This window comes from Sciurus carolinensis, chromosome 11, assembly GCF_902686445.1.
Source record: "Sciurus carolinensis chromosome 11, mSciCar1.2, whole genome shotgun sequence".
Lineage (NCBI taxonomy): Eukaryota > Metazoa > Chordata > Mammalia > Rodentia > Sciuridae > Sciurus > Sciurus carolinensis.
Window position 1 is genome coordinate 23,405,821 of NC_062223.1, and position 22,809 is coordinate 23,428,629.

Below are 22,809 nucleotides of genomic sequence, written 5' to 3' on the forward strand. Positions count from 1 at the left end.
ACAAAATCTTTTCAAATGTCCCCATCCCTGATATCAGAGATAGTATCCTGGACTACCTGCAGGTTTGGGGGCTACTGTAAATGCCATCTCAAGGAGATATCTTGCCAGTAAGAGGGAAGCTAAATGTTATCTCTTTCTCTCTCTCTCTCTCTCTCTCTCTCTCTCTGTCTCTCTCTTTCTCTCTCTCTCTCTCTCTCACACACACACACACACACACATGAGAAGATGCAATGAAGATTGAGCTGAGGGAGTTTTGAAGATGTTTGTCTAGTTGGATGAACTGTCACAGAATGTCTGCTGGTAGCAGAAGCTGGAGGAGCAATGATGTTCTCTTCTAGAAACTCCTGAGCTCTTGAGGGGCTCACACCTTGATTTTGGCCCAGTGATATGAATTTCAGATTTCTGATTTCCAGAACTGTGAGAAAATGAAATTGCATAGTATTAAACCATCACATTTGTGATAATTATTTTCTGAAACCATAGGAAAATAATATAGTGGGTTTAGGATAGAATTTTGATTTAGAAAAGGTAATGAATGAATGGCATCATTTCTAGCAGATAAAAATAATAAAAACATTAACAAAGGTTTTGAATCCTTAAGAGGTAGGGCATCAAACACATAATTTAATTGTTTAATCAGGAATAATTATAAAATTTGAAGCAAAAGGTAAAAGTAAAGCAATAAAAATGATATTATAATAGGTAATAATATATCATTATACTGGTAAGAATTTAAGACAATATTTAATTTTCATGAATATTTTGTCATAAATGTAGAGAATGTCATGTCAAGTTTGCAGATGTGAAAGTTTACAAATGTTCCAAAATTGTAATCTCATAGCAGAAGAAGTAATAAAAGAGAAAATTGTGAAAAATTACTAAAAATTCTATCCAGAAATACATATGAGCACATTGGAAACTAAGAGCATATTATGAAGAAAAAGCATAGATATTAAATAAATATAATTTTTCCTCTAATAAAACTGAATTCAATTTAGTGAAAATGGCTATATGCATCAAGGATAATGAAAAAACATTTCTGTATGTACTTTGATGGGAATTCGTTGTGCCTATGTCAGACCAAGAAATGGGGTCTAATTATACCATCTTACAAATCCATTCAATCCAGTTGGAGATTGAAGAAGAGTAGGTAAGGTAGAAGAGTCAATTAAACTATAACCAGTATAATACATGGCTTAATATACTGGTAAGTGGTCCATTAGAAAGCACACATAATCCCCTTGTTCCTAAAATATTTCCCCATTTAACATTTCTCCACATTCATTCACACATAATTGCCTTTAAAGTTTCCTTATGCAACCCTGAAATCTACCTAAGAAAATAACTGTTAAGAAAATAATTTGGATCCTACCATTTTTTTGAGTGCTTCTTTCACATCCTTGTTCCTCAGATTGTATATCAGGGGGTTCAGCATGGGAATCACAACAGTGTAGAACACCGTAGCCACTTTGTCAGCATCCCAACTGTGGCCTAGACTGGGCTGGCAATAAGTGAACAGGATAGTTCCATGGAAGACGACGATGGCTGTGAGGTGGGAGGCACAGGTGGAAAAAGCTTTGTGCCTCCCCTCTGCAGAGCGCATCTTCAGGATGGTGATGAGGATGAACAGGTAGGAGGTGAGGATGATCGTGATGGTAATGACTTCATTCACAGTGGGCACAATGAATGCCATGAGTTCATTGATTGACACATCAGAGCAAGCAAGAGAAAAGATAGGTGGTAGATCACACAAGAAATGATCAACCACATTTGATTTGTAGGATGGGATTTCAAGAACTAAACACAGGTGAATCAGAGAACACACCATTCCACAGAGGTAGCAACTGGAAACCAACTCCATGTGGAGCTTCTGGGACATGGTCACCATACAGAGGAGAGGGTTGCAGATGGCCAAGAAGCAGTCATAAGCCATAACTGCCAAGAGGAAGACCTCAGTGACCGCACATGTACAAAAGAAGTAGAATTGCACCAAGCACCCTAGGAAAGAGATGGCTTTGTCCTTGCTGAAGATGTTGGCCAACATCTTCCGCACGATTGTGGTGGAGTAGCAAAAATCTATGAAGGACAAGTGGCTGAGGAAAAAGTACATGGGCATATGAAGTTGGCAGCTTAACTGAATCAGTGCAATCATGCCCAGGTTGGCCAAAACTGTGACTCCATAGATGAGAAGGAATATCAGAGGGAGAAGGACTCTCACCTCAGGGACATCTGACAATCCCAGCAGAATGAACTCTGTTACTGTGGTGCAATTTTCCTCCACCATTCCTGCTTGGGTCAGGCTGTTCTGGTGTTTTTTTTTTTTTTTTTTTTTGGAGAGAGAATAAAAGGGAAAAGAAGTTTATAGTAATATCAGAAAAATTTAACATGATATAAAAGTATATCATTGATCTCAGAATATTTAAGAAGGTAACAAAACATAACTATCAAGGAAAAGTTAAGTATCTCAGTGAATGCCACTGTTCTAAATTAACTTATTTATCAGGAGAATCATATATTTATTTCCAACTTTTTCTACCAGAGTAGGTTTAGGTGATCTGTTAAATTAGATCACTCCAGGGACTTTGAAATAGACTCCATGTTTCATATCAAAGCTATATAGTACTCCCTGTAATTTTTATTATGTTGCATCTAAGCACAATGGCAGAGCTTATGACTTTATTTGTATAATATACACTATTCTTTGGTTTGATTTGTCATAACATTAATTTACCTTAAGTGAGTTGCTTTACAGCTACTATTGAGAAACTTGACAAATTTGGGCAATTAGAGGCTCAGGAAGATAGGTCATTTAAATCCAGAAATATGTAGAATGAATAAAAGTTAAAAGGAACCCTGAAAAATCATAGTAATCTTGCTTATAAAATTGATAGTATTTTTTATTAATTAATGTTCAATATTGCTGATGACCCATAGAGATTAATTCTTATATAAACTTATCTGGAAAGTAACTAGGCAATATGCATCTGAAGTCCTAATCCAGAAAATAATAAAAGGTAAGTCATCCTTTTGTTTAGAAGAACTATTATTCTTAGTAAAGGTTTAGGTATATTAAAAGGAAAGACAGAAAAAGGGATAAGACAAAGTCTACCCTTTACTACTCTATCTTTCATACATTCAGTGTTTGATGTTACACAGAAAATCATTCCCATCATCTTCCTCTAAAACTAAAAGACAAACACATTTTATGTATTAAGCACACAGGGAATAGTCCTCATAAATATTCTATTTGTATGAGAGATGAGTTCAACATATTTCAAAATATTTTTTTTCTCAGAAAATATTTTAATTTCCTTTTCAAATAACCAGAATCTAGTTTCAGCTAACAAACCTGTGGTACCATAATTTCCTCCTAGGTCCTAAGGATGGTAGGTGAATAGTATATGGTTAGAGATTTACACTATACTTTAAACTCTTGGGAAATGGGTCCCTGAAGTAAAATTGTTATTAATGTCTGTGGTTTAACCAAATACAAATGGCACAAAGGGCATGTGAAGTAAGACAGGAAATATAATTAATCTCTGTGGAATTAGCTGACTATTTCATCAAGCTACTCTAATTCAAGAAATAACTGTTTAAACCCAAACATGCCTCCTTTCAGACTTCCGGTCCTTTTTTGGAATTCTATAACCACATATCAAATATGTGAGTCAGAGTTTATGCTTCCATTCTGAAGTAACATATATATTTCTTATAAACATTCACTTTCTTATTATATTATTAAAGTCCTTTACTTTCCAGCAGGTCAGGTGCTTTAAATCACACCAAAATTCCTTCGACTGTCATAATGAACTTACTAATAAGAAATTCTAATTAAAAATCACACTTTGGGGTCATAATGTGTCTAAAACTACTCTAAATCATAAAGTACAAGTTTTGCTCTTCTGGTTTCTGGTTTTACACTTCATGACTGAATATGGGAGAAGCACAGGACCAGCACCAGTGTAGGAACTGCAGTTTCCCTAGTGACTGTCCAATGCTGGAAGGCATCCAGGGGAAATCACTCGGTGAACTCTGCTACGTGAGCGCCCTTCACACTTGATAAGGGCAAGCAAGGCGCCTGTTGTACTTGTCTTTATATATCACTAGATATACATGTGGGTTTTCAAGATATACATGATCCAAAAGCAATTTCATATAAATATATTTTATATATTTTCAACTTCTATACAATATATTTCTAAAGTTGATCTCCCAAAGTTTTCACACAAAACTAATAAGACAGTTTGTTTACCTATTCAAACACTTATTTAATTTTCACATACAAAAGGAAAGCTTATGTAAACCCAGCGTGTAGTGAATTATCATCTTGAGTAAAAATCTGTAGACTAAAACAAAAGGACAACTTGAAATATTGTATCGGGGCTACTTTTGAGTCTTCTTTGCACATGTCATAAACTTATCAAATAATGTTTCAGCCTTTCTCTAGTTCCTACATTTCCTTCTACTGCCATCTAGTGTGTAGAAGTCAGGGATGCAGCTCATATTCAAAGGATATGGTGTAGTGGTCCCCATGGAAAACTGTCCAGTGTGAAACATCAGTAGTGTTATGAGTGACAAGTCCTACTGTCTATGTCATGATTCTTCCTTTCAATATTCCTATTTTTATTTAAAACTTCTTCCTGAGTTTGTGAGTGTATTCTTTCTGCTTGTCTCTGAGCTCTTATTGCTTATCTTGGTGATTTTTGCTTTTTTTGTTTTGTTTTGTTTTTGATTATTTGAGAAAAACTCTTGGCTGAGTTTCTACATACATTTCCTATGTCTTGATCTCTGTACCTTGAAGGAAAACCAATTATAGTTATTCTTATTCCTTGATGTTGTTGTGCCCGAAGGCTCGAGACCCCGCAAAGACCACCAGAGACCACGATCAATGCAAGCAGCAAAGAGTCATTTATTAGCAAGCTCGAGCTTGGTCCTCTGCGTCCTTAACCAGTGACGCTAAGAGAGGCCCCCAGCCCTCTTTAACAGGGTTTATATAATAAAAGGCAAGCAGTTATACAGTGTTCTTCCTAATTAGTTAACATATACAATTGTAAAGCATGTTATCTTAAGTTCTGAGTCGCTCTGACTTCCGGGAGGAGGGTTATCGTTAGCAAGGTTTGTTCTCGGGTCAGCTCCCCTGGCCTTCACAGATAAGATGAGAGAGGTTTGTGTTTATACATTCTTTACCATTTTTACGACCGGGGCTGTGGGCAATTTGGGAAAGCTTGTGTTTATACAGGTGCGGAAGAGCAGGGCTGTGGGCAATTTGGGGAAGCCTGTGTCTCTATCTTTCAATGTTACTGCCCTTAGGTGTGGTCTTTACTCATTTTCCTCTTTTTCATTTGAAGTGGGCCATATCGATCTGTCTTTAATTTCACTAAAATACTGCTTGGTTATGTTGGAACTACTACTGTTCTCCTTAAATGCTTTCCTTCTTGGTTTTCTTTTTAGTTTAATTTCTAATTATAATTTTCATGACTTTTTTTATAAATTCCCTATATACTCATGCATGATGCCTACCTGTTTCATTAGTGCATATAGAAATTATAACTATTTTTAGATTGATTGTCATATATTACTTTTTAAAAATTTATTTTTATTGTAAACAAATGGGATGCATCTTGTTTCTGTTTGTACATGGAGTAACAGCATACCATTTGTGTAATCATACATTTACATAGGATAATGATGTTTGATTCATTCTGTTATTTTTTAATCCCCCCCCTCTCCTCCCACCCCTCTTTTCCCTCTATACAGTCCCTATTTCCTCCATTCTTGCCCGCCTCCCACCCCCCATTATGTGTCATCATCTGCTTATCAGTGAAATAATTCTTCCTTTGGATTTTTGAGATTGACTTATCTCACTTAGCATAATATTCTCCATTTCATCCATTTGCCTGAAAATGCCATAATTTTATTATTTTTTATGGCTGAGTAATATTCCATTGTATATATATACCGCAGTTTCTTTATCCATTCATCAATTGAAGGACATGTAGGTTAGTTCAACAGTCTGGCTATTGTGAATTGAGCAGCTATGAACATTGATGTGGCTGTATCTCTGTAGTGTGCTGATTTTAAGTCCTTTGGGTATAGGCCGAGGAGTGGGATAGCTGGGTCAAAAGGTGGGTCCATTCCAAGTTTTCTAAGGAATCTCCCCACTGCTTTCCAGAGTGGCTGCACTAATTTGCAGCCCCACCAGCAATGTATGAGTGTACCTTTTTCCCCACATCCTCTCCAACACCTATTGTTGCTTGTATTCTTGATAATTGCCATTCTAATTGGGGTGAGATGGAATCTTAGTGTAGTTTTGATTTGCATTTCTCTTATTACTAAAGATGGTGAACATTTTTTCAAATGTTTGTTGATTGCTTATAGATCTTCTTTTGTGAAGTGTCTGTTCATATCCTTAGCCCATTTGTTGATTGGATTATTTGTATTCTTGGTGTAGAGTTTTTTGAGTTCTTTATATATTCTGGAAATTATTGCTCTATCTGAAGTATGAGTGGCAAAGATATTCTCCCACTCTGTAGGCTCTCTCTTCACATTGCTGATAGTTTCCTTTGCTGAGAGAAACCTATTTAGTTTTAATCTATCCCAGTTGTTGATTCTTGCTTTTATTTCTTGTTCTATGGGAGTCCTGTTAAGGAAGTCTGATCCTAAGCCAACAAGGTGAAGATTTGGACCTACTTTTTCTTCTATAAGATGCAGGGTCTCTGGTCTGATTTCAAGGTCCTTGATCCATTGTGAGTTGAGTTTTCTGCAGGGTGAGAGATAGGGGTTTAATTTCATTCTGTTGCATATGGATTTCCAGTTTTCCCAGCACCATTTGTTGAAGAAGCTATCTTTTCCCCATTGCATATTTTTGGCACCTTTGTCTAGTATGAGAAAATTGTATTGATTTGGGTTTGTGTCCATGTCCTCTATTCTCATTGATCTACCTGTCTATTTTGGTGCCAATACCATGCCATTTTTGTTACTATTGCTTTTTAGTATAGTCGAAGTTCTGGTATTGCGATACCCCTGTTTCATTCTTCCTGCTAAGGATTGCTTTAACCATTCTGGGTTTTTTATTATTCCAGATGAATTTCATGATTGCTTGCTCTATTTCTGTAAGGTACATCATTGGGATTTCAATTGGAATTGCATTGAATCTGTATAGCACTTTTGGTAGTATGGCCATTTTAACAATATTAATTCTGCCTATCCAAGAACATGGGAGATCTTTCCATCTTCTAAGGTCTTCCTCAATTTCTTTCTTCAATGTTTTGTAGTTTTCATTGTAGAGATCTTTTACCTCATTGGTTAGATTGATTCCCAAGTATTTAATTTTTTTTGAGGCTATTGCAAACGGAGTTGTTTTTCTCATTTCCCTTTCAGCTGTTTCATCGCTTGCGTATAAAAATGCTTTAGATTTGTCGTGTTGGTTTTATAGCCTGCTATTTTGCTGAATTCATTGATGAGGTCTAGAAGTTTTCTGAAGGAGGTTTTTGGATCCTCTAAATATACAATCATGTCATCAGCAAATAGAGACAACTTAAGTTCCTCTTTTCCTATTTGTATCCCTTTAATTTCTTTAGTCTTCCTAATTGGTCTGGTTAGAGTTTTGAGGACAATGTTGAATAGACGTGGTGAAAGAGGACATCCCTGTCTTGTTTCCTTTTGTAAAGGGAATGGTTTCAGTTTTTCTCCATTAAGAATGATGTTGGCCATGGTCTTAGCATAAATAGTCTTTGCAATGTTCAGGTATGTTCCTACTATCCCTATTTTTTCTAGTGTTTTGAGCACAAAGGGGTGTTGTATTTTGTTGAACGCTTTTTCTGCGTCAATGGAAATAACCACATGATTCTTATCCTTAAGTCCATTGACATGATGGATTTTGTTTATTGATTTATGGATGTTAAACCATCCTTGCATTCCAGGGATGAACCCCACTTGATTGTGGTGCACAATTTTCTTAATATGTTTTTGGATACAGTTTGCCAATATTTTGTTAAGGATCTTTGCATCTATATTCATCAAGGATATTGTGCTAAAATTTTCTTTACTTGATGTGTCTTTTCCTGATTTGGTTATGAGGGTGATATTAGCTTCATAGAATGAGTTTGGTAGGGTACCCTCCTTTTCTATTTCCTGGAATACTTTGAGAAGTACTGGAATGAGTTGTTCTTTAAAGGTCTTGTAGAACTTGGCTGAGAATCTGTCTGGTACTGGGCTTTTCTTGGATGGTAGAGTTTTAATGGCTTCTTCTATTTCATTGCTTGATATTGATCTGTTTAAATTATACATGTCCTCCTGGTTCAATTTGGGAGGAGCATATGTCTCTAGAAATTTGTCAATGTCTTCGGTAGTGTCTATTTTGTTGGAATACAGATTTTCAAAGTAGCTTCTCATTATGTTCTGTATCTCAGTGGTGTCTGTCATGATATTTCCTGTTTCATCATGAATTTTAATAATTTGAGTTTTCTCTCTCTTTCTCTTTGTTAATGTGGCTAAGTGTTTGTCTATTTTGTTTACTTTTTCAAAGAGCCAACTTTTTGTTTTGTCAATTTTTTGAATTGTTTCTTTTGTTTCAATTTCATTGATTACAGCTCTGATTTTAATTATTTCCTGTCTTCTACTACTTTTGCTGTGATTGTCATATATTTGATTGTCATATATTTATAACATATATGTTGTCTCTAAATCTGGTTCTTTTAATTTTTGTTTTTGCTTTCTGACAGCAAGTTACTATCTTTTGCTTGTATGTATACCTTAAAATTCTGATTAAGAATGGATATTGATGACTCAAAATGGAGGCATGGTCTTGGAGTTCCAGGTATTTGGATCAGGAGTATCTCTTGAGCCAAGCAGTTTGAGACCAGCCTGGACAACACAGTGAGAGCCCACATAGGAAAAAAAAAGAAAAAGAAAAAAAAAAGGAAAGAAAAGAAAAGGAAAGGAAGGAAGGATGGGAAGAAGGAAGAATAGTTATCATTTTGGGAATAATAGGGCATTTGGTATTTCTGTCCAGAAATTTCTCCTTTCTTTTGCTCAATGTTAAGTATGTTAAGTATGTTGAGCTGGGCTTTCAGCCTAGATGACATTGTGATTGCCTTAGCTGTAGGTATCCAGCTTGACATGAGTATAGCTATCTTGCTGGGAACTATCAACTTGCCCATCAGTTATCCCTGGCATGTATTTCAAACTGTATTGGATAAGAAATATGTTAAGATATTCATGAAAACATTCATGACCACAACTGAAGTCTTGGATTTTTCTTAACTGACTTTTAACCTATTAATAGTATTTGTTCTGTTTTGAGGAATTACAGCTACATTCTGTTTGACTGGAATGTAGCTGAACCACTTGTGTCTATTTTAGTGTATGAATGATTTTGTCATTCCATGGAGAGTGACTTGCTGCCATCCAAGACTTCCTCCATCCATAAGTACCTAATAAATTGAATTGGACTCTGTGTAATTCTATTTAACTGCCTCTTTCATCAATCTCTCTGCACGTTCTACGTTTTATGGCTGGTTTGCATACACCTGATTTTCCTGAAATAATTGATGAGTCAGCCAGGAGCTTTGGAAACTGATGAAGGAGAAAGAACATTCTGCAGGGGAAATCCTGAGCATCTACTCATGTGTATGTGGAAAGGGTGGACTAAATGCCAGATCTGAGAGGCCTGCCATATGAGTACAAGGACACTCTGAAAGTGTGGCTGTATTTGGAGCAACTGTTGACAGATATTTGTCTAATCCACTGTGGTGAGGAAGGGCTGTAATTTGTGCCACTATTGAATGGCCATTGTTGTAGCTGTAGTTGGCTACTGATGCAAAACTGGCTGCAGAGGCCAGAATAAAATGGATGGAAGAGGAATTGTAGCTACAAAGAGATGTGCATTGTTCCACCTACCTTCTGTCCTCCAACATCAAAGAAAAAGTAGAGGAACAAAATTCTAAATTGGAGATATTAGCTTGTGGATTTTTCAGGCTAGGAGGAAAAACAATGGAAGAAACAAGTGAGAGTTACTGTCTCTTGACCTCTCTTGACCTGAGTGAGATACAAAAAAATGGAATTCCTGGGAACAGGAAAGATTGCCTAAGAAGATTTTCTGTCTTATAAAACAAACTTTTCATCGCAACTGTGATTGACTGCAGTGGAAGACAATAGTTCAGACAGCAGTGAGCTTAGCCCGGAACAACCACCATGCAAGAAATCATACTTGGACTGGGGTTATAGTTCAGAGCTAGAGCACTTCCCTAGCATATGTGAGGCACTAGATTCAATTCTCAGCACTGCATATAACTAAATAAAATAAAGGTCCATTGACAACTAAAAAAAATAAAAGAAAAGAGAAAGAAACCTTACTAATCCAGCCACAATCATAAGCAGAATTGATAGACACTGCAAAAACTGGAACATTTTCCTACAAGAGTGCCTGCCTGAATGATGAGTCTCTGGGATGTGGAAGATTTTCTTTGCAGGAGCAAGAAATAATTCTTGAAAAAAATGGATTAATATCACAATGGACTTGGCACTTAGGCAAGGTTACACATTTCTTGAGTTCCCTGCAGGGAGCCCATTGCCTTAAAGGCTAGACCACATGGCAGTGAAGGAATCATGATACAAATGGAGGACCTTAGATAAGGCAGATGCTCTCCCAGAGAACAAAGAAGACCAGAGTTTTCTGGAGGAACCAGAAAGGGATGGGACAACTACACCCAGTTAATTAATTAATTAATGTTCTTCCTTTTTTTAGTTATATATGACAGTAGAATCCATTCTGATATAATTATATAAGCATGGACTATATTCTAATTAGTACCCCATTCTTGTGGATGTACATAATGGTGGGATTCACCAGGGTATATACATATATGTACATAGTAAAGTTATGTCAGAATCATTCCACTGTCTTTGTTTTCCTATCCCCCTCCTATCCCTTTATTTCCCTTTGTCTAATCCACAAAATTTCTAGTCTGCCTCTCCCCGTAGTTGTTGAGGGTTAACTCCCACATATCAGTAAAAACATTCAAACTTTGTTTTTTGGGGATTGGCTTATTTCACTTAGCTTGGTAGTCTCCAGGTCCATCCATGTACTGGCAACTGTCATAAAGTCATTCTTTTTTTTTTAATTTTTTTTTATTGTATACAAATGGGATACATGTTGTTTCTCTATTTGTACACAGAGTCAAGGCATACCATTTGTGTAATCATACGTTTACATGAGGCAATGATGTTTAATTTTTTTTCCTCCCCCCCACCCCTCCCACCCCTCTTTCCCCTCTATACAGCCCTTCTTTCCTTCATTCTTACCGCTCTCCTTAAACCTAACCCTAAACCTAACCCTAAATCTAATGGTAACCCCTCCCACCTCCCATTATATGTCCTCATCCGCTTATCAGCGAGATCATTTGTCCTTTAGTTTTTTGAGATTGGCTTATCTCACTTAGCATGATATTCTCCAATTTCATCCATTTGCCAGTAAATGCCATAATTTTATCATTCTTTATTGCGGAGTAATATTCCATTTTATATATATGCCACAGTTTCTTTATCCATTCATCAACTGATGGGCATCTAGGTTGGTTCCACAATCTGGCTATGGTGAATTGAGCAGTAATGAACATTGATGTGGCTGTATCTCTGTAGTATGCTGATTTTAAGTCCTTTGGGTATAGACCAAGAAGTGGGATAGCTGGATCAAATGGTGTTTCCATTCCAAGCTTTCTGAGGAATCTCCACACTGCTTTCCAGAGTGGCTGCACTAATTTGCAACCCCACCAGCAATGTATGAGTGTTCCTTTTTCACCACATCCTCGCCAACACCTATTGTTGCTTGTGTTCTTGATAATCGCCATTCTAATTGGGGTGAGATGAAATCTTAGGGTAGTTTTGATTTGCATTTCCCTTATTACTAGGGATGTTGTACATTTTTTCATATATCTGTTGATTGCTTGTACATCTTCTTCTGGGAAGTGTCTGTTCATTTCCTTAGCCCATTTGTTGATTGGATTATTTGTATTCTTTGTGTAGAGTTTTTTGAGTTCTTTATAGATTCTGGAAATTAGCGCTCTATCTGAAGTATGGTTGGCAAAGATATTCTCCCACTCTGTAGACTCTCTCTTCACATTACTGATAGTTTCCTTTGCTGAGAGAAAGCTTTTTAGTTTTAATCTATCCCAGTTGTTGATTCTTGCTTTTATTTCTTGTGCTATGGGAGTCCTGTTAAGGAAGAATGATCCTAAGCCAACAAGTTGAAGATTTGGATCTACTTTTACTTCTATGAGATGCAGGGTCTCTGGTCTGATTCTGAGGTCCTTGATCCATTTTGAGTTGAGTTTTGTGTAGGGTGAGAGATAGGGGTTTAATTTCATTCTATTGCATATGGTTTTCCAGTTTTCCCAGCACCATTTGTTGAAGAGGCTATCTTTTCTCCATTGCATATTTTTGGCACCTTTGTCTAGTATGAGAAAATTGTATTTATTTGGGTTTGTGTCCATGTCCTCTATTCTGTACCATTGATCTACCTGTCTATTTTGGTACCAATACCATGCCGTTTTTGTTACTATTGCTTTGTAGTAGAGTTGAAGATCTGGTATTGCAATACCCCCTGCTTCGCTCTTGCTACTGAGGATTGCTTTAGCTATTCTAGGTTTTTTATTCTTCCAGATGAATTTCATAATTGCTTGCTCTATTTCTGCAAGGTACATCATTGGGATTTTAATTGGAATTGCATTGAATCTGTATAGCACTTTAGGTAGTATAGCCATTTTGACAATATTAATTCTGCCTATCCAGGAACATGGGAGATCTTTCCATCTTCTAAGGTTTTCTTTAATTTCTTTCTTTAGTGTTCTGTAGTTCTCATTGTAGAAGTCTTTCACCTCTTTTGTGAGATTGATTCCCAAGTATTTTATTTTTTTTGATGCTATTGTGAAGGGTAGTTTTCCTAATTTCTCTTTCTGAAGATTCATCACTTATGTATAAAAATGCATTGGATTTATGAGCATTGATCTTGTAACCTGCTACTTTACTGAATTCACTTATGAGTTCTAAAAGTTTTCTGGTGGAATTTCCAGGTTCCTCTAAATATATAATCATGTCATCAGCGAACAGGGATAGTTTGAGTTCTTCTTTTCTTATTCGTATCCCTTTAATTTCTTTGGTTTGTCTAATTGCTCTGGCTAGAGTCTCAAGGACGATGTTGAATAGAAGTGGTGAAAGAGGGCATCCCTGCCTTGTTCCAGTTTTTAGGGGGAACACTTTCAGTTTTTCACCATTTAGAATGATATTAGCCATGGGCTTAGCATAGATGACCTTTATAATGTTAAGGAATGTTCCCACTACCCCAATTTTTTCTAGTGTTTTGAGCATGAAGGGATGCTGTATTTTATCGAATGCTTTTTCTGCATCTATTGAAATAATCATGTGATTCTTAACTTTAAGTCTGTTGATATGGTGAATGACATTTATTGATTTCCGAATGTTGAACCAAACTTGCATCCCTGGGATAAAACCCACTTGATCATGGTGCACTATCTTTTTAATATATATTTGTATGCGATTTGCTAAAATTTTGTTGAGAATTTTTGCGTCGATGTTCATTAAGGATATTGGTCTGAAATTTTCTTTCCTCGATGTGTCTCTGTCTGGTTTAGGTATCAGGGTGATATTGGCTTCATAAAACGAGTTTGGGAGGGTTCCCTCCTCTTCTATTTCATGGAATAGTTTGAGGAGTATTGGAATGAGCTCTTCCTTAAAGGTTTTGTAGAACTCGACTGAGAACCCATCTGGTCCTGGACTTTTCCTTGTAGGTAGGCTTTTGATGACCTCTTCTATTTCATTGCTTGAAATTGGTTTATTTAAGTTGTGTATGTCCTCCTCGTTCAGTTTAGGTAATTCATATGTCTCTAGAAATTTGTTGATGTCTTCGAGGTTTTCTGTTTTGTTGGAGTATAGATTTTCAAAATAGCTTCTAATTATGTTTTGTATTTCACTCGTGTCCGTTGTGATGTTTCCTTGTTCATTCCGAATTTTAGTAATTTGAGTTTTCTCCCTCTTTCTCTTTGTTAGTGTGGCTAAGGGTTTATCAATTTTATTTATTTTTTCAAAGAACCAACTATTTATTTTGTTAATTTTTCCAATTTTTTCTTTTGTTTCGATTTCAGTGATTTCGGCTCTGATTTTAACTATTTCCTGTCTTCTACTAATTTTGGTATTGGTCTGCTCTTCTTTTTCTAGGGCTTTGAGCTGTAGTGTTAAGTCATTTATTTGTTGATTTCTACTTCTTTTGTTGAATGTGCCCATGAAATAAATCTTCCTCTAAGTACTGCTTTCATAGTGTCCCAGAGATTTTGATATGATGTGTCTTTGTTCTCGTTTACTTCTAAGAATTTTTTTATTTCCCTCCTGATGTCTTCTGTTGTCCATTCATCATATAATAGTGTACTATTTAATCTCCAGGTATTGGAGTAGTTTCTGTTTTTTATTCTGTCTTTTATTTCTAATTTCATTCCATCTTGATCTGATAGAGTACAAGGTAGTATCTCTATCTTCTTGTATTTGCTAACAGTAGCTTTGTGGGATAAAATATGGTCTATTTTAGAGAAGGATCCATGTGCTGCTGAGAAGAAAGTTGGATGGTATATTCTATATATGTCTGTTAAGTCTAAGTTGTTGATTGTGTTGTTGAGATCTATAGTTTCTGTATTCAATTTTTGTTTGGACGATCTATCCAGAGGTGAGAGAGGTGTGTTAAAATCGCTAGTATTATTGTGTTGTGGTCTATTTGATTTCTGGAATTGAGAAGGACTCGTTTGACGTACGTGGATGAGCCAATGTTCGGGGCATAGATATTTATGATTGTTATGTCTTGCTGATATATGCTTCCTTTAAGCAGCATGTAATGTCCTTCTTTATTCCTTCTGACTAGTTTTGGCTTGAAGTCCACATTATCTGAAATGAGGATGGATACTCCAGCTTTTTTGCTGTGTCCATGTGCATGGTATGTTTTTCCCCATCCTTTCACCTTTAGTCTATGGGAGTCTCTTTCTATGAGATGAGTCTCTTGCAGGCAGCATATCGTTGGATTTTTCTTTTTAATCCAATCTGCCAGTCTATGTCTTTTGATTGATGAGTTCAGGCCATTAGCATTCAGGGTTATTATTGTGATATGATTTGTATTACCAGTCAATTGACTCATATTTGTTTTTGACATGATTTGGTTTCTCCTTTATTTGGCTATTCCTTTAGGCTAGCACCTCCTGTTGCTGATTTGCATCGTTGTTTTTCATCTCTTCCTCTTGGAATATTTTGATGAGAATGTTCTGTAATGCTGGCTTTCATTTTGTAAATTCCTTTAGCTTTTGTTTATCATGGAAGGATCTTATTTCATCATCAAATTTGAAGGTAAGTTTTGCTGGGTATAAGATTCTTGGTTGACATCCATTTTCTTTCAGAGCTTGGTAAATGTTGTTCCAGGCCCTTCTAGCTTTTAGGGTCTGGATTGAAAAATCTGCTGATATTCTTATTGGTTTCCCTCTGAATATAATTTGATTCTTTTCTCTCGCGGCCTTTAAAATTCTGTCTTTATTTTGTATGTTAGTTATTTTCATAATAATGTGCCTTGGTGTGGGTCTGTTGTAATTTTGTATATTTGGAGTTCTATAAGCCTCTTGTACTTGGTTTTCCATTTCATTCTACAGATTTGGGAAATTTTCTGATATTATTTCATTGAATAGATTGTTCATTCCTTTGGTTTGTTTCTCTAAGCCTTCCTCAATCCCAATAATTCTTAAATTTGGCCTTTTCATGTTATCCCATCTTTCTTGTAGATTCTGTTCATGATTTCTTACCATCTTCTCTGTTTGGCCAACTTTGTTTTCAAGATTAAATAATTTGTCTTCAATGTCTGAGGTTCTGTCTTCCAGGTGTTCTATTCTATTGATTATGCTTTCAATGGAGTTTTTAACTTGGTTTATTGTTTCCTTCATTTCAAGGATTTCACTTTGCTTTTTTTTCAGTATCTCTAACTCTTTATTGAAATGATCTCTTGCTTCCCGTATTTGGTCTTTTAACTGTTGATTGGTGCGATCATTTAATGCCTGCATTTGCTCTTTCATCTCCTCCTTCAATGCCTGCATTTGCTCTTTCATCTCCTCATTTGCTTCCCTGATCGTTTTAATTACGTACATTCTGAACTCCCTTTCTGACATTTCTTCTGCTGTGCTGTCATTGGGTTTTATTGATGTAGTATCTAGGTTTGTTTGGGACATTTTCTTCCCTTGTTTTCTCATATTGGTCAGCTGTCAGTGGTACCCTGAGAAATTGCAGATTTCCACTATTGGCTTATAGTGTCCCAGTAGATTTCCGGCGTATCACCTCCCAGCCTTCAGTAGCCTGATGTCTTGGAGGAATTTGATAATGCAGTGCATCCGAAGAAAGCTGCCCCTAGCCCCCTACTGGTTCCAGGGTTTGGAGCTGGCTCTGTGCGGAAAGGCTGTCACTGGGGGCCTGCACCGTGCAGCTGGCCGTGTGGAAGGAGCCCACTGCCGGAGTGTGGAAGGCTACCTGGGGAAGACTCTAGCTGCCCTGCCCTGCTCTGATAAGCCACCCCTATCTGTGCCTGCCACCTGGGCCGAGCTTTACCCAGTGGGCAGACTCACCTGTGGCTCTATTTCAGTCCGAGTCTCTCAATACCTCCCCTTCTTAACTCCTGGGTTCTGGAGCGACTGGGGGTGCAGTCACCCTCTCGACCGCCATCTTGGATCACCCCTGTGAAAAGAGCCTGCCGCCTGAGTGGGCAGAGCCGCCTGAAGAGGTCTCTGGCTGCCCTGCCCTGATCCCAGAGGCTGCTTGCAGATCGAAGCTCTCCGTTGGTTTGGGAACTTGTGGCTGGTTCTGTGTAGAAAGCCTCTCACTGGGTGGTCTGGTCTGAGAAGCTAGCCTTGAAAGGCACCTCCCACCGCAGGGGTCCAGGCTACTTGGGGAAGTCTCTGGCTGCCCTATCCTGGTCCCTGAAGTTGCTTGCGTGCCGGAGTACGCTGCGCTGCGCTGGTTCTGGGACTTGGAGCTTGTTCTGGTCAGAAAGGCTCTCACTAGGGGGCCTGCTCCGAGAACCTGGAGAAGCTGGCTGTGTGGGTGGGGCCCACCACCGGAGAGCGCAGGGCTGCCTGTGGAAGACTCTAGCTGCCCTGCCCGGCTCTGATAAGCCACCTCTATCTGGGTCTGCCACCCGGGCCGAGCTTTACCCAGTGGGCAGACTCACCTGTGGCTCTATTTCAGTCCGAGTCTCTCAATGCCTCCCCTTCTTAACTCCTATGTTCTGGAGCGACTGGGGGTGCAGTCACCCTCTAGGCCGCCATCTTGGATCGCCCCATGAAAAGAGCCTGCGGCCGGAGTGGGCAGAGCCGCCTGAAGAGGTCTCTGGCTGCCCTGCCCTGATCCCAGAGGCTGCTTGTGGATTGAAGCTCTCCGTTGGTTTGGGGACTTGTGGCTGGTTCTGTGTAGAAAGCCTCTCACTGGGCGGTCTGGTCTGAGAAGCTAGCCTTGAAAGGCACCACCCACCGCAGGGGTCCAGGCTACTTCATAAAGTCATTCTTTGTAATGGCTGAATAACAGTCTGTTGTGTATATATGTCACACTTTTTAAATCTATTTATTGGTTGAAGGGCACGCTGGTTGTCTCCACACCTTAGCTATTGTGAGTTGAACTGCTGTAAACATTGATATGACTGCAACTCTGTAGTATGTGGACTTTAACTGCTTTGGATATATATTGAGGAGTATTATAACCAGGTCAAATGATGATTTCATTTCTAGATATTTGAGGAATCTCCACATTGCTTTCCACAGTGGTTCTACCAATTTGCACGCCTAACAGCAATGTATGAGTGTGCCCTTTTACCCACATGCTTGCCAATATTTACTATTATTTGTATTCTCATTAATTGCCATTCTGACTGCACTGAGGTGAAATCTCAGTGCAGTTTGAATTTGCATCTCTGCAATTACTAGAGATAGTGAACATTTTTTTATATATTTGCTATCTATACATATTTCTGCTTCTGAGAAGTGTCTGTTTAGTTCCTTTGCCTATATCTTGATTTGGTTATTTGTTTTTATGGTGTTAAGTCTTTTGAGTTATTTTTATATCCTAGAAATTAACACCCTATGTGAGGAACAAGTGGCAAAGATTTTCACTCATTCCTTATACTCTTTCTTTACACCCTTGATTATTTCCTTTGCTGTGAATAAGTTTTTTGGTTTGATGTCATCTCATTTATTGATTTTTGATTTTACTACTTACACTTCAGGAGTCTTATCAAGGAAGTCAGTTCCTGAGTCAATGTATTGGAGTGTTGGACCTACATTTTCTTTTAATATGTAGGCATTTCTGGTCTAATTTCTGGGTCTTTGGTTGAGTTTTGTTCAGGGTGGCAGATAGGGATTAAAGTTCACTTTACTACATAGCCCATTTGGAATGGTCTGGGTCCTTTCTCTCTCTTTGCCCTTGAGTATGATGTGGTCTCCCCCTCTCTCAGTCCCTTGAAAAGGGCATTGTCCCCTTCTTTTTCCTAGACTCTTGAGAATTGTGTGGTTTCTTTCTGTTTCTTCAGTCTTTTGATTATGATTTGGTCGCCTTCTCTCTTTCCTTATTATAGTTATAAAGCAGTTTTTGTATGATACTGGGGAAGCCATAGCTGTTTCAGAGATAAAGTGGCTCTCATAGCATGTGCCTGGGTACTAAATATATCTAAGTGGGGAGAACAAGCAAGTCTGTCTGCGTAAAAGGGGAAAAAAGGGACCAGTCTGGAAAGCTACAAAACAAATGTTGTTTAATCTTCATACTCACTGATGTTTCAAAGATAGGTAATCAACCCCACCCAGTGACCTGTTGGTGGCTGAAAAAAAATCTGTGGGAGAATTTTGGCTTAAATCAGAATGATACAGGTTTTGTTGAAGAGAGAAGCATTCTGGGGTCCTAGCAACCCCCTGCCCTCTAGGTGGGAAGTGTATACAAGGAAGTGCAAACTGTCCAGAGAGTGAAACAAAATTAAATTTCACTCTACTACATAAGGATTTCCAGTTTTCCCAGCACTGTTTGTTGAAGAGACTGTGTCTTTTGTTCAATGTATATTCATGGCACCTTTATCTGGTATGAGATAACTCTACTTATTTGATCTTGTCTCTGTGTCTTTTATTTTGTTCCATTGTTCTTCATCTTTGTTTTGATACCAATACCATGCTGTTGTTGTTACTATAGGTCTGTACTATAATTTAAGGTCTGATATTTAGATGCCTCCTGCTTCACTTTTGTCACTAAGAATTGCTTCAGCTATTCTGGACATCTTGTTTTTCTGAGTGAACTCATGACTGCTGTTTCTGTTTCTATGAGGACTATCATTGCATATTGGTTCAAGACTTCACTTTGAATGCCAGATGCACTGGTGATTGCCTGTAATTGTACTTGGGAAGCTCAAGCAGGAGAATCATAAGCTCAAGCCCAGGCATGGTGGTGTAGAGACACTGTCTCAAAATAAAGGAAAGTTGAGAATGAGCCTAGTGTTAGAGTGCCCCTCCGTTCAATCTGCAGTCTTGCCCTCAGTGTTGTTTCCTATTGATGTTGTCTAATTTCATTATACTGATCACATTTTTTCTGAGAAGACCATGCTCTCTTACAGAAGACAGTAGACTGCCTTTGTACCAACTTCCAGGCAAGAGGTTGAGTCATTATCTCACCAAAATTCAGGACCGAATACTGTTGCCAAAAGTTTGGTCTTTGTCCCCAATGCCAATCCAATAATGAAGACACAGTTTTGAGAAGAGAGAAAAAGGAAGATTTATTGCTTTGCTAGCAAAGGAAACACAGGGGACTTTTGTCCCAAAGACTTTGATTGTACCCATCAGGAGGAACAGGGAGATTTTAAATGAAATCTTTAAAGGTTGCATTTCAGAAGGGCTCTGGCAAGGAGTACCAAGGTGCTCTGATATTCAATTCTTAGATCTTCTGGCAGATTTCTCCTTCCTGTGGTGGGTGTGTTAAAGGACAATTAACTAGGGGAAGAAAAAGATGATACTATCTCCCTAATCTTATTAAGGTAGGAGAGAGGGGAGAAGAGAAAGAACACCACCACCAAAACCAAAAACATGTCCTTTTAAAAATAAGCCTCAGAGCAAAAAGAACTATATTCAAAATGTGAGTTGATCACTGTTACATTTCCCCACTGTCAATTTCTACCTTCCATTTCTATGGAAAAATGGGCAAGAGACATCTCCAAGCTGCTTCCTACAGAGAAAGGGCAATGACTGGCATCTTTACAGTGGAAGGTTTTTACTTGTTGCCATTCTTTCTTCCTGTCTTTGGTTGTGTATTTGCAAAAGAAGGAACAGTAACAGAAAAGTAAATGGAAAGGTACATACACAGAGGCAATGATGAACAGGATAGTCAGAAGGAGGAGGAGGCAGCCTAGTAAAATAGACGTAATCCTTCTTGGTGTCCTGGAGAAGACTCCAGAGAACATTAGTTAGGCCTAGTTTTATTCCATCCAAAAGGGATGTGTGGTGGTCAAGGGTTTGTTGCAGCTTGTTTGCTTGTTACCTGATCTTTTCAATACCAGTATTCTCTTTGAAGAGGTGTTAGTATAAACAGAGTAGGATGTGTAGCTATAGCACAAACACCCCCTTGTTTGGCAAACAGTCTAAAGTCACCCAGTTATCTAAAACTACTTTGGCCAAGGAGTTCAGAGACATTTGTAAATTTGAAAGGGACAGGGCTGTTTCCTTGACCAGAGTGATTAAAGTGGTGGAAAGATTTTAGAGGACCCAATGATTCACCACAACCTCCCCACCATGGTAATAAAATATAGTCAAAGAAATATTCACAGCCATCAGGGATCCCCTTGGGGAGGTCCCTGGCTGTTGGAGTAAAGATCTTTAACAAACTCGTCCAATGAGCAGATTCATTTAAAAAGTGAATTACTGTCACGTACTACTATTTAGAACAAATAAAATAAAATAAATTAAAAAAAAGAGTGAATCGAGAATGGTATCACTAAATTTCCTAGAAAACATTGGGTGACTGTTATGAAGTTTCTGAGGCTTCTGTAGCCCACGGATGATTATTAAACTTCAGACAGAAACATGTCCTGCAGGGGCACAAAAGACCATTGTTTCTTTATATAAATGCAATGGGTCCACAAGGAGGAAGTAATCCCTGACTTTAAATCCTATTTGTTCCATCCAAGAGTAATCTGGGAAGGAATAGGCAGTTACTACTGTAATTTTCTCTGTAGAAAATTGGGTAACCTTTTGTATACACAGAGGTAGTTGTTCTTGTTCAGGAGGGGATATCATTTCAAGGTACTCTGGAATTCGTACTCCCCTGTGGGCCAGGTAAGTGGTATGAGTGGCAATAAGAGGAAGAGTGAGACAGGGAACATTGGAAACAGTTTCAGCTGGCTCATGCATTACTGGAACCCCATGGACAATGGTGCAGGTTCTGAGGTCCCATGTTGGCATCCAGTCTCCATCTGGGATTGGAGTAAAGTTCATCAGTGGTTGTACAAAGGCATCACCTTGGTCCACAGAGGATTAAGCCCAGGGAAGACAGATCCAGCAATTAACTGCAAGAGTCAAGGTAGACAAGGTCTATGCTCTTCTGACCATATGTTGTCCACCAGCCTAGAGCGGGAATAGGGGAAAACAAGAGAATTAATGAAAACATAAAATCTCTCATTGGGTTTTCCTGAACAGGTATTTTAAGTCCTCTAATGGTTGTGATGCCCATGCAGGAGAGGTAACTTCCAGTCAGTCTCTGGGGCACTTCTTCACTCTGGTCTGTTAGACACAAGGTTATATTACAGTGAGTTTCAGAGATGTGTGATTTGTCAGAAGCACGTTGTAAGGTCCTGTCCATTTCTCTCCCAGTTGTTACTCTGGTCCCTGTTCTTTCCAAGTCTTGAGTAGCAGCTGGTCCCCAGACTGGAAGGGATGAAGGGTGATTCCAAACTTGAGGGAACCTGCAAGAAGCAAACCCATGCTCACTGATTAATATCTGTCTGACCTGTTATAATACTGCTTTAGTCTATGTCTCCTGCTATAACCATATCCTCCTCTTTCCCTTGGGTGCCAGGAAGGGTCTCCCATAGAGTATTTCATAGAGGTTTAATCTGAGGCCACTTCTGAGCACCCCCCGTATTTGGAGAAGAGCAATTGGCAACACCTCATTCCACTGCAGGTGGGATTCTTGGCATACTTTAGCCACGGTATTCTTTAAGGCATGGTTCATTTTTTTGTCATTTTTCCTATTGACTGGGATCCCCAGGATTCATGTGGTTTCCACTGGATATCTAATGCCTTGCTCTCCCATTGGGTTACCTTTACAATAAGACTGTCCTCTGTCACTTTGAATAAAGGAAGGAAATGCATATCTTGGGATCAACTCCTTCAAGAGAACTCTAGCTATTTTGAGGCCTTTTCTATTGTGGTAGGATAGGCCTCTGCCCAACTGGAGAAGGTATCTACCAATACCTGCAAATATCTAAAGTTTCCTGTGGCACTGTGCATTTGAGTAAAATCTATTTGCTGGTCATCAAAAGGCTATATTCCTACATGCTGTGTTCCCCTCCTAGGAGGTTGCCTTTCAGTCTTTGTATTATTTCGGTCAAATAGGACACATTTTTGTGTCACCTGCTGAATAGTTTTCTGGAGATGGGGTTTGATAAAATTTGCCAAGACATCCCTCCTATAGTGTATACTGTCATGTAGCTGTTTTACCAGGGTCCAGACCAGTCTTTTGGGCATAAAAATGAGTCCATGG

The 22,809-nt window shown here is 38.4% G+C and overlaps 1 protein-coding gene across 1 annotated transcript; it reads right to left on the reverse strand.

Annotated features, from left to right (window-relative positions):
• Positions 1-1,348: 1,348 nt before the first annotated feature.
• LOC124959992 (olfactory receptor 5L1-like) lies at positions 1,349-2,284 on the reverse strand. The gene has a single exon (XM_047518508.1). It carries the CDS (start codon positions 2,282-2,284, stop codon positions 1,349-1,351), a length of 936 nt encoding a protein of 311 aa, XP_047374464.1.
• Positions 2,285-22,809: the final 20,525 nt, after the last annotated feature.

What these genes read in the sequence shown, in the direction of transcription:
- LOC124959992 (XM_047518508.1), bottom strand. Translation starts at nt 2,284, where the DNA reads ATGGTGGAGGAAAATTGCACCACAGTAACAGAGTTCATTCTGCTGGGA.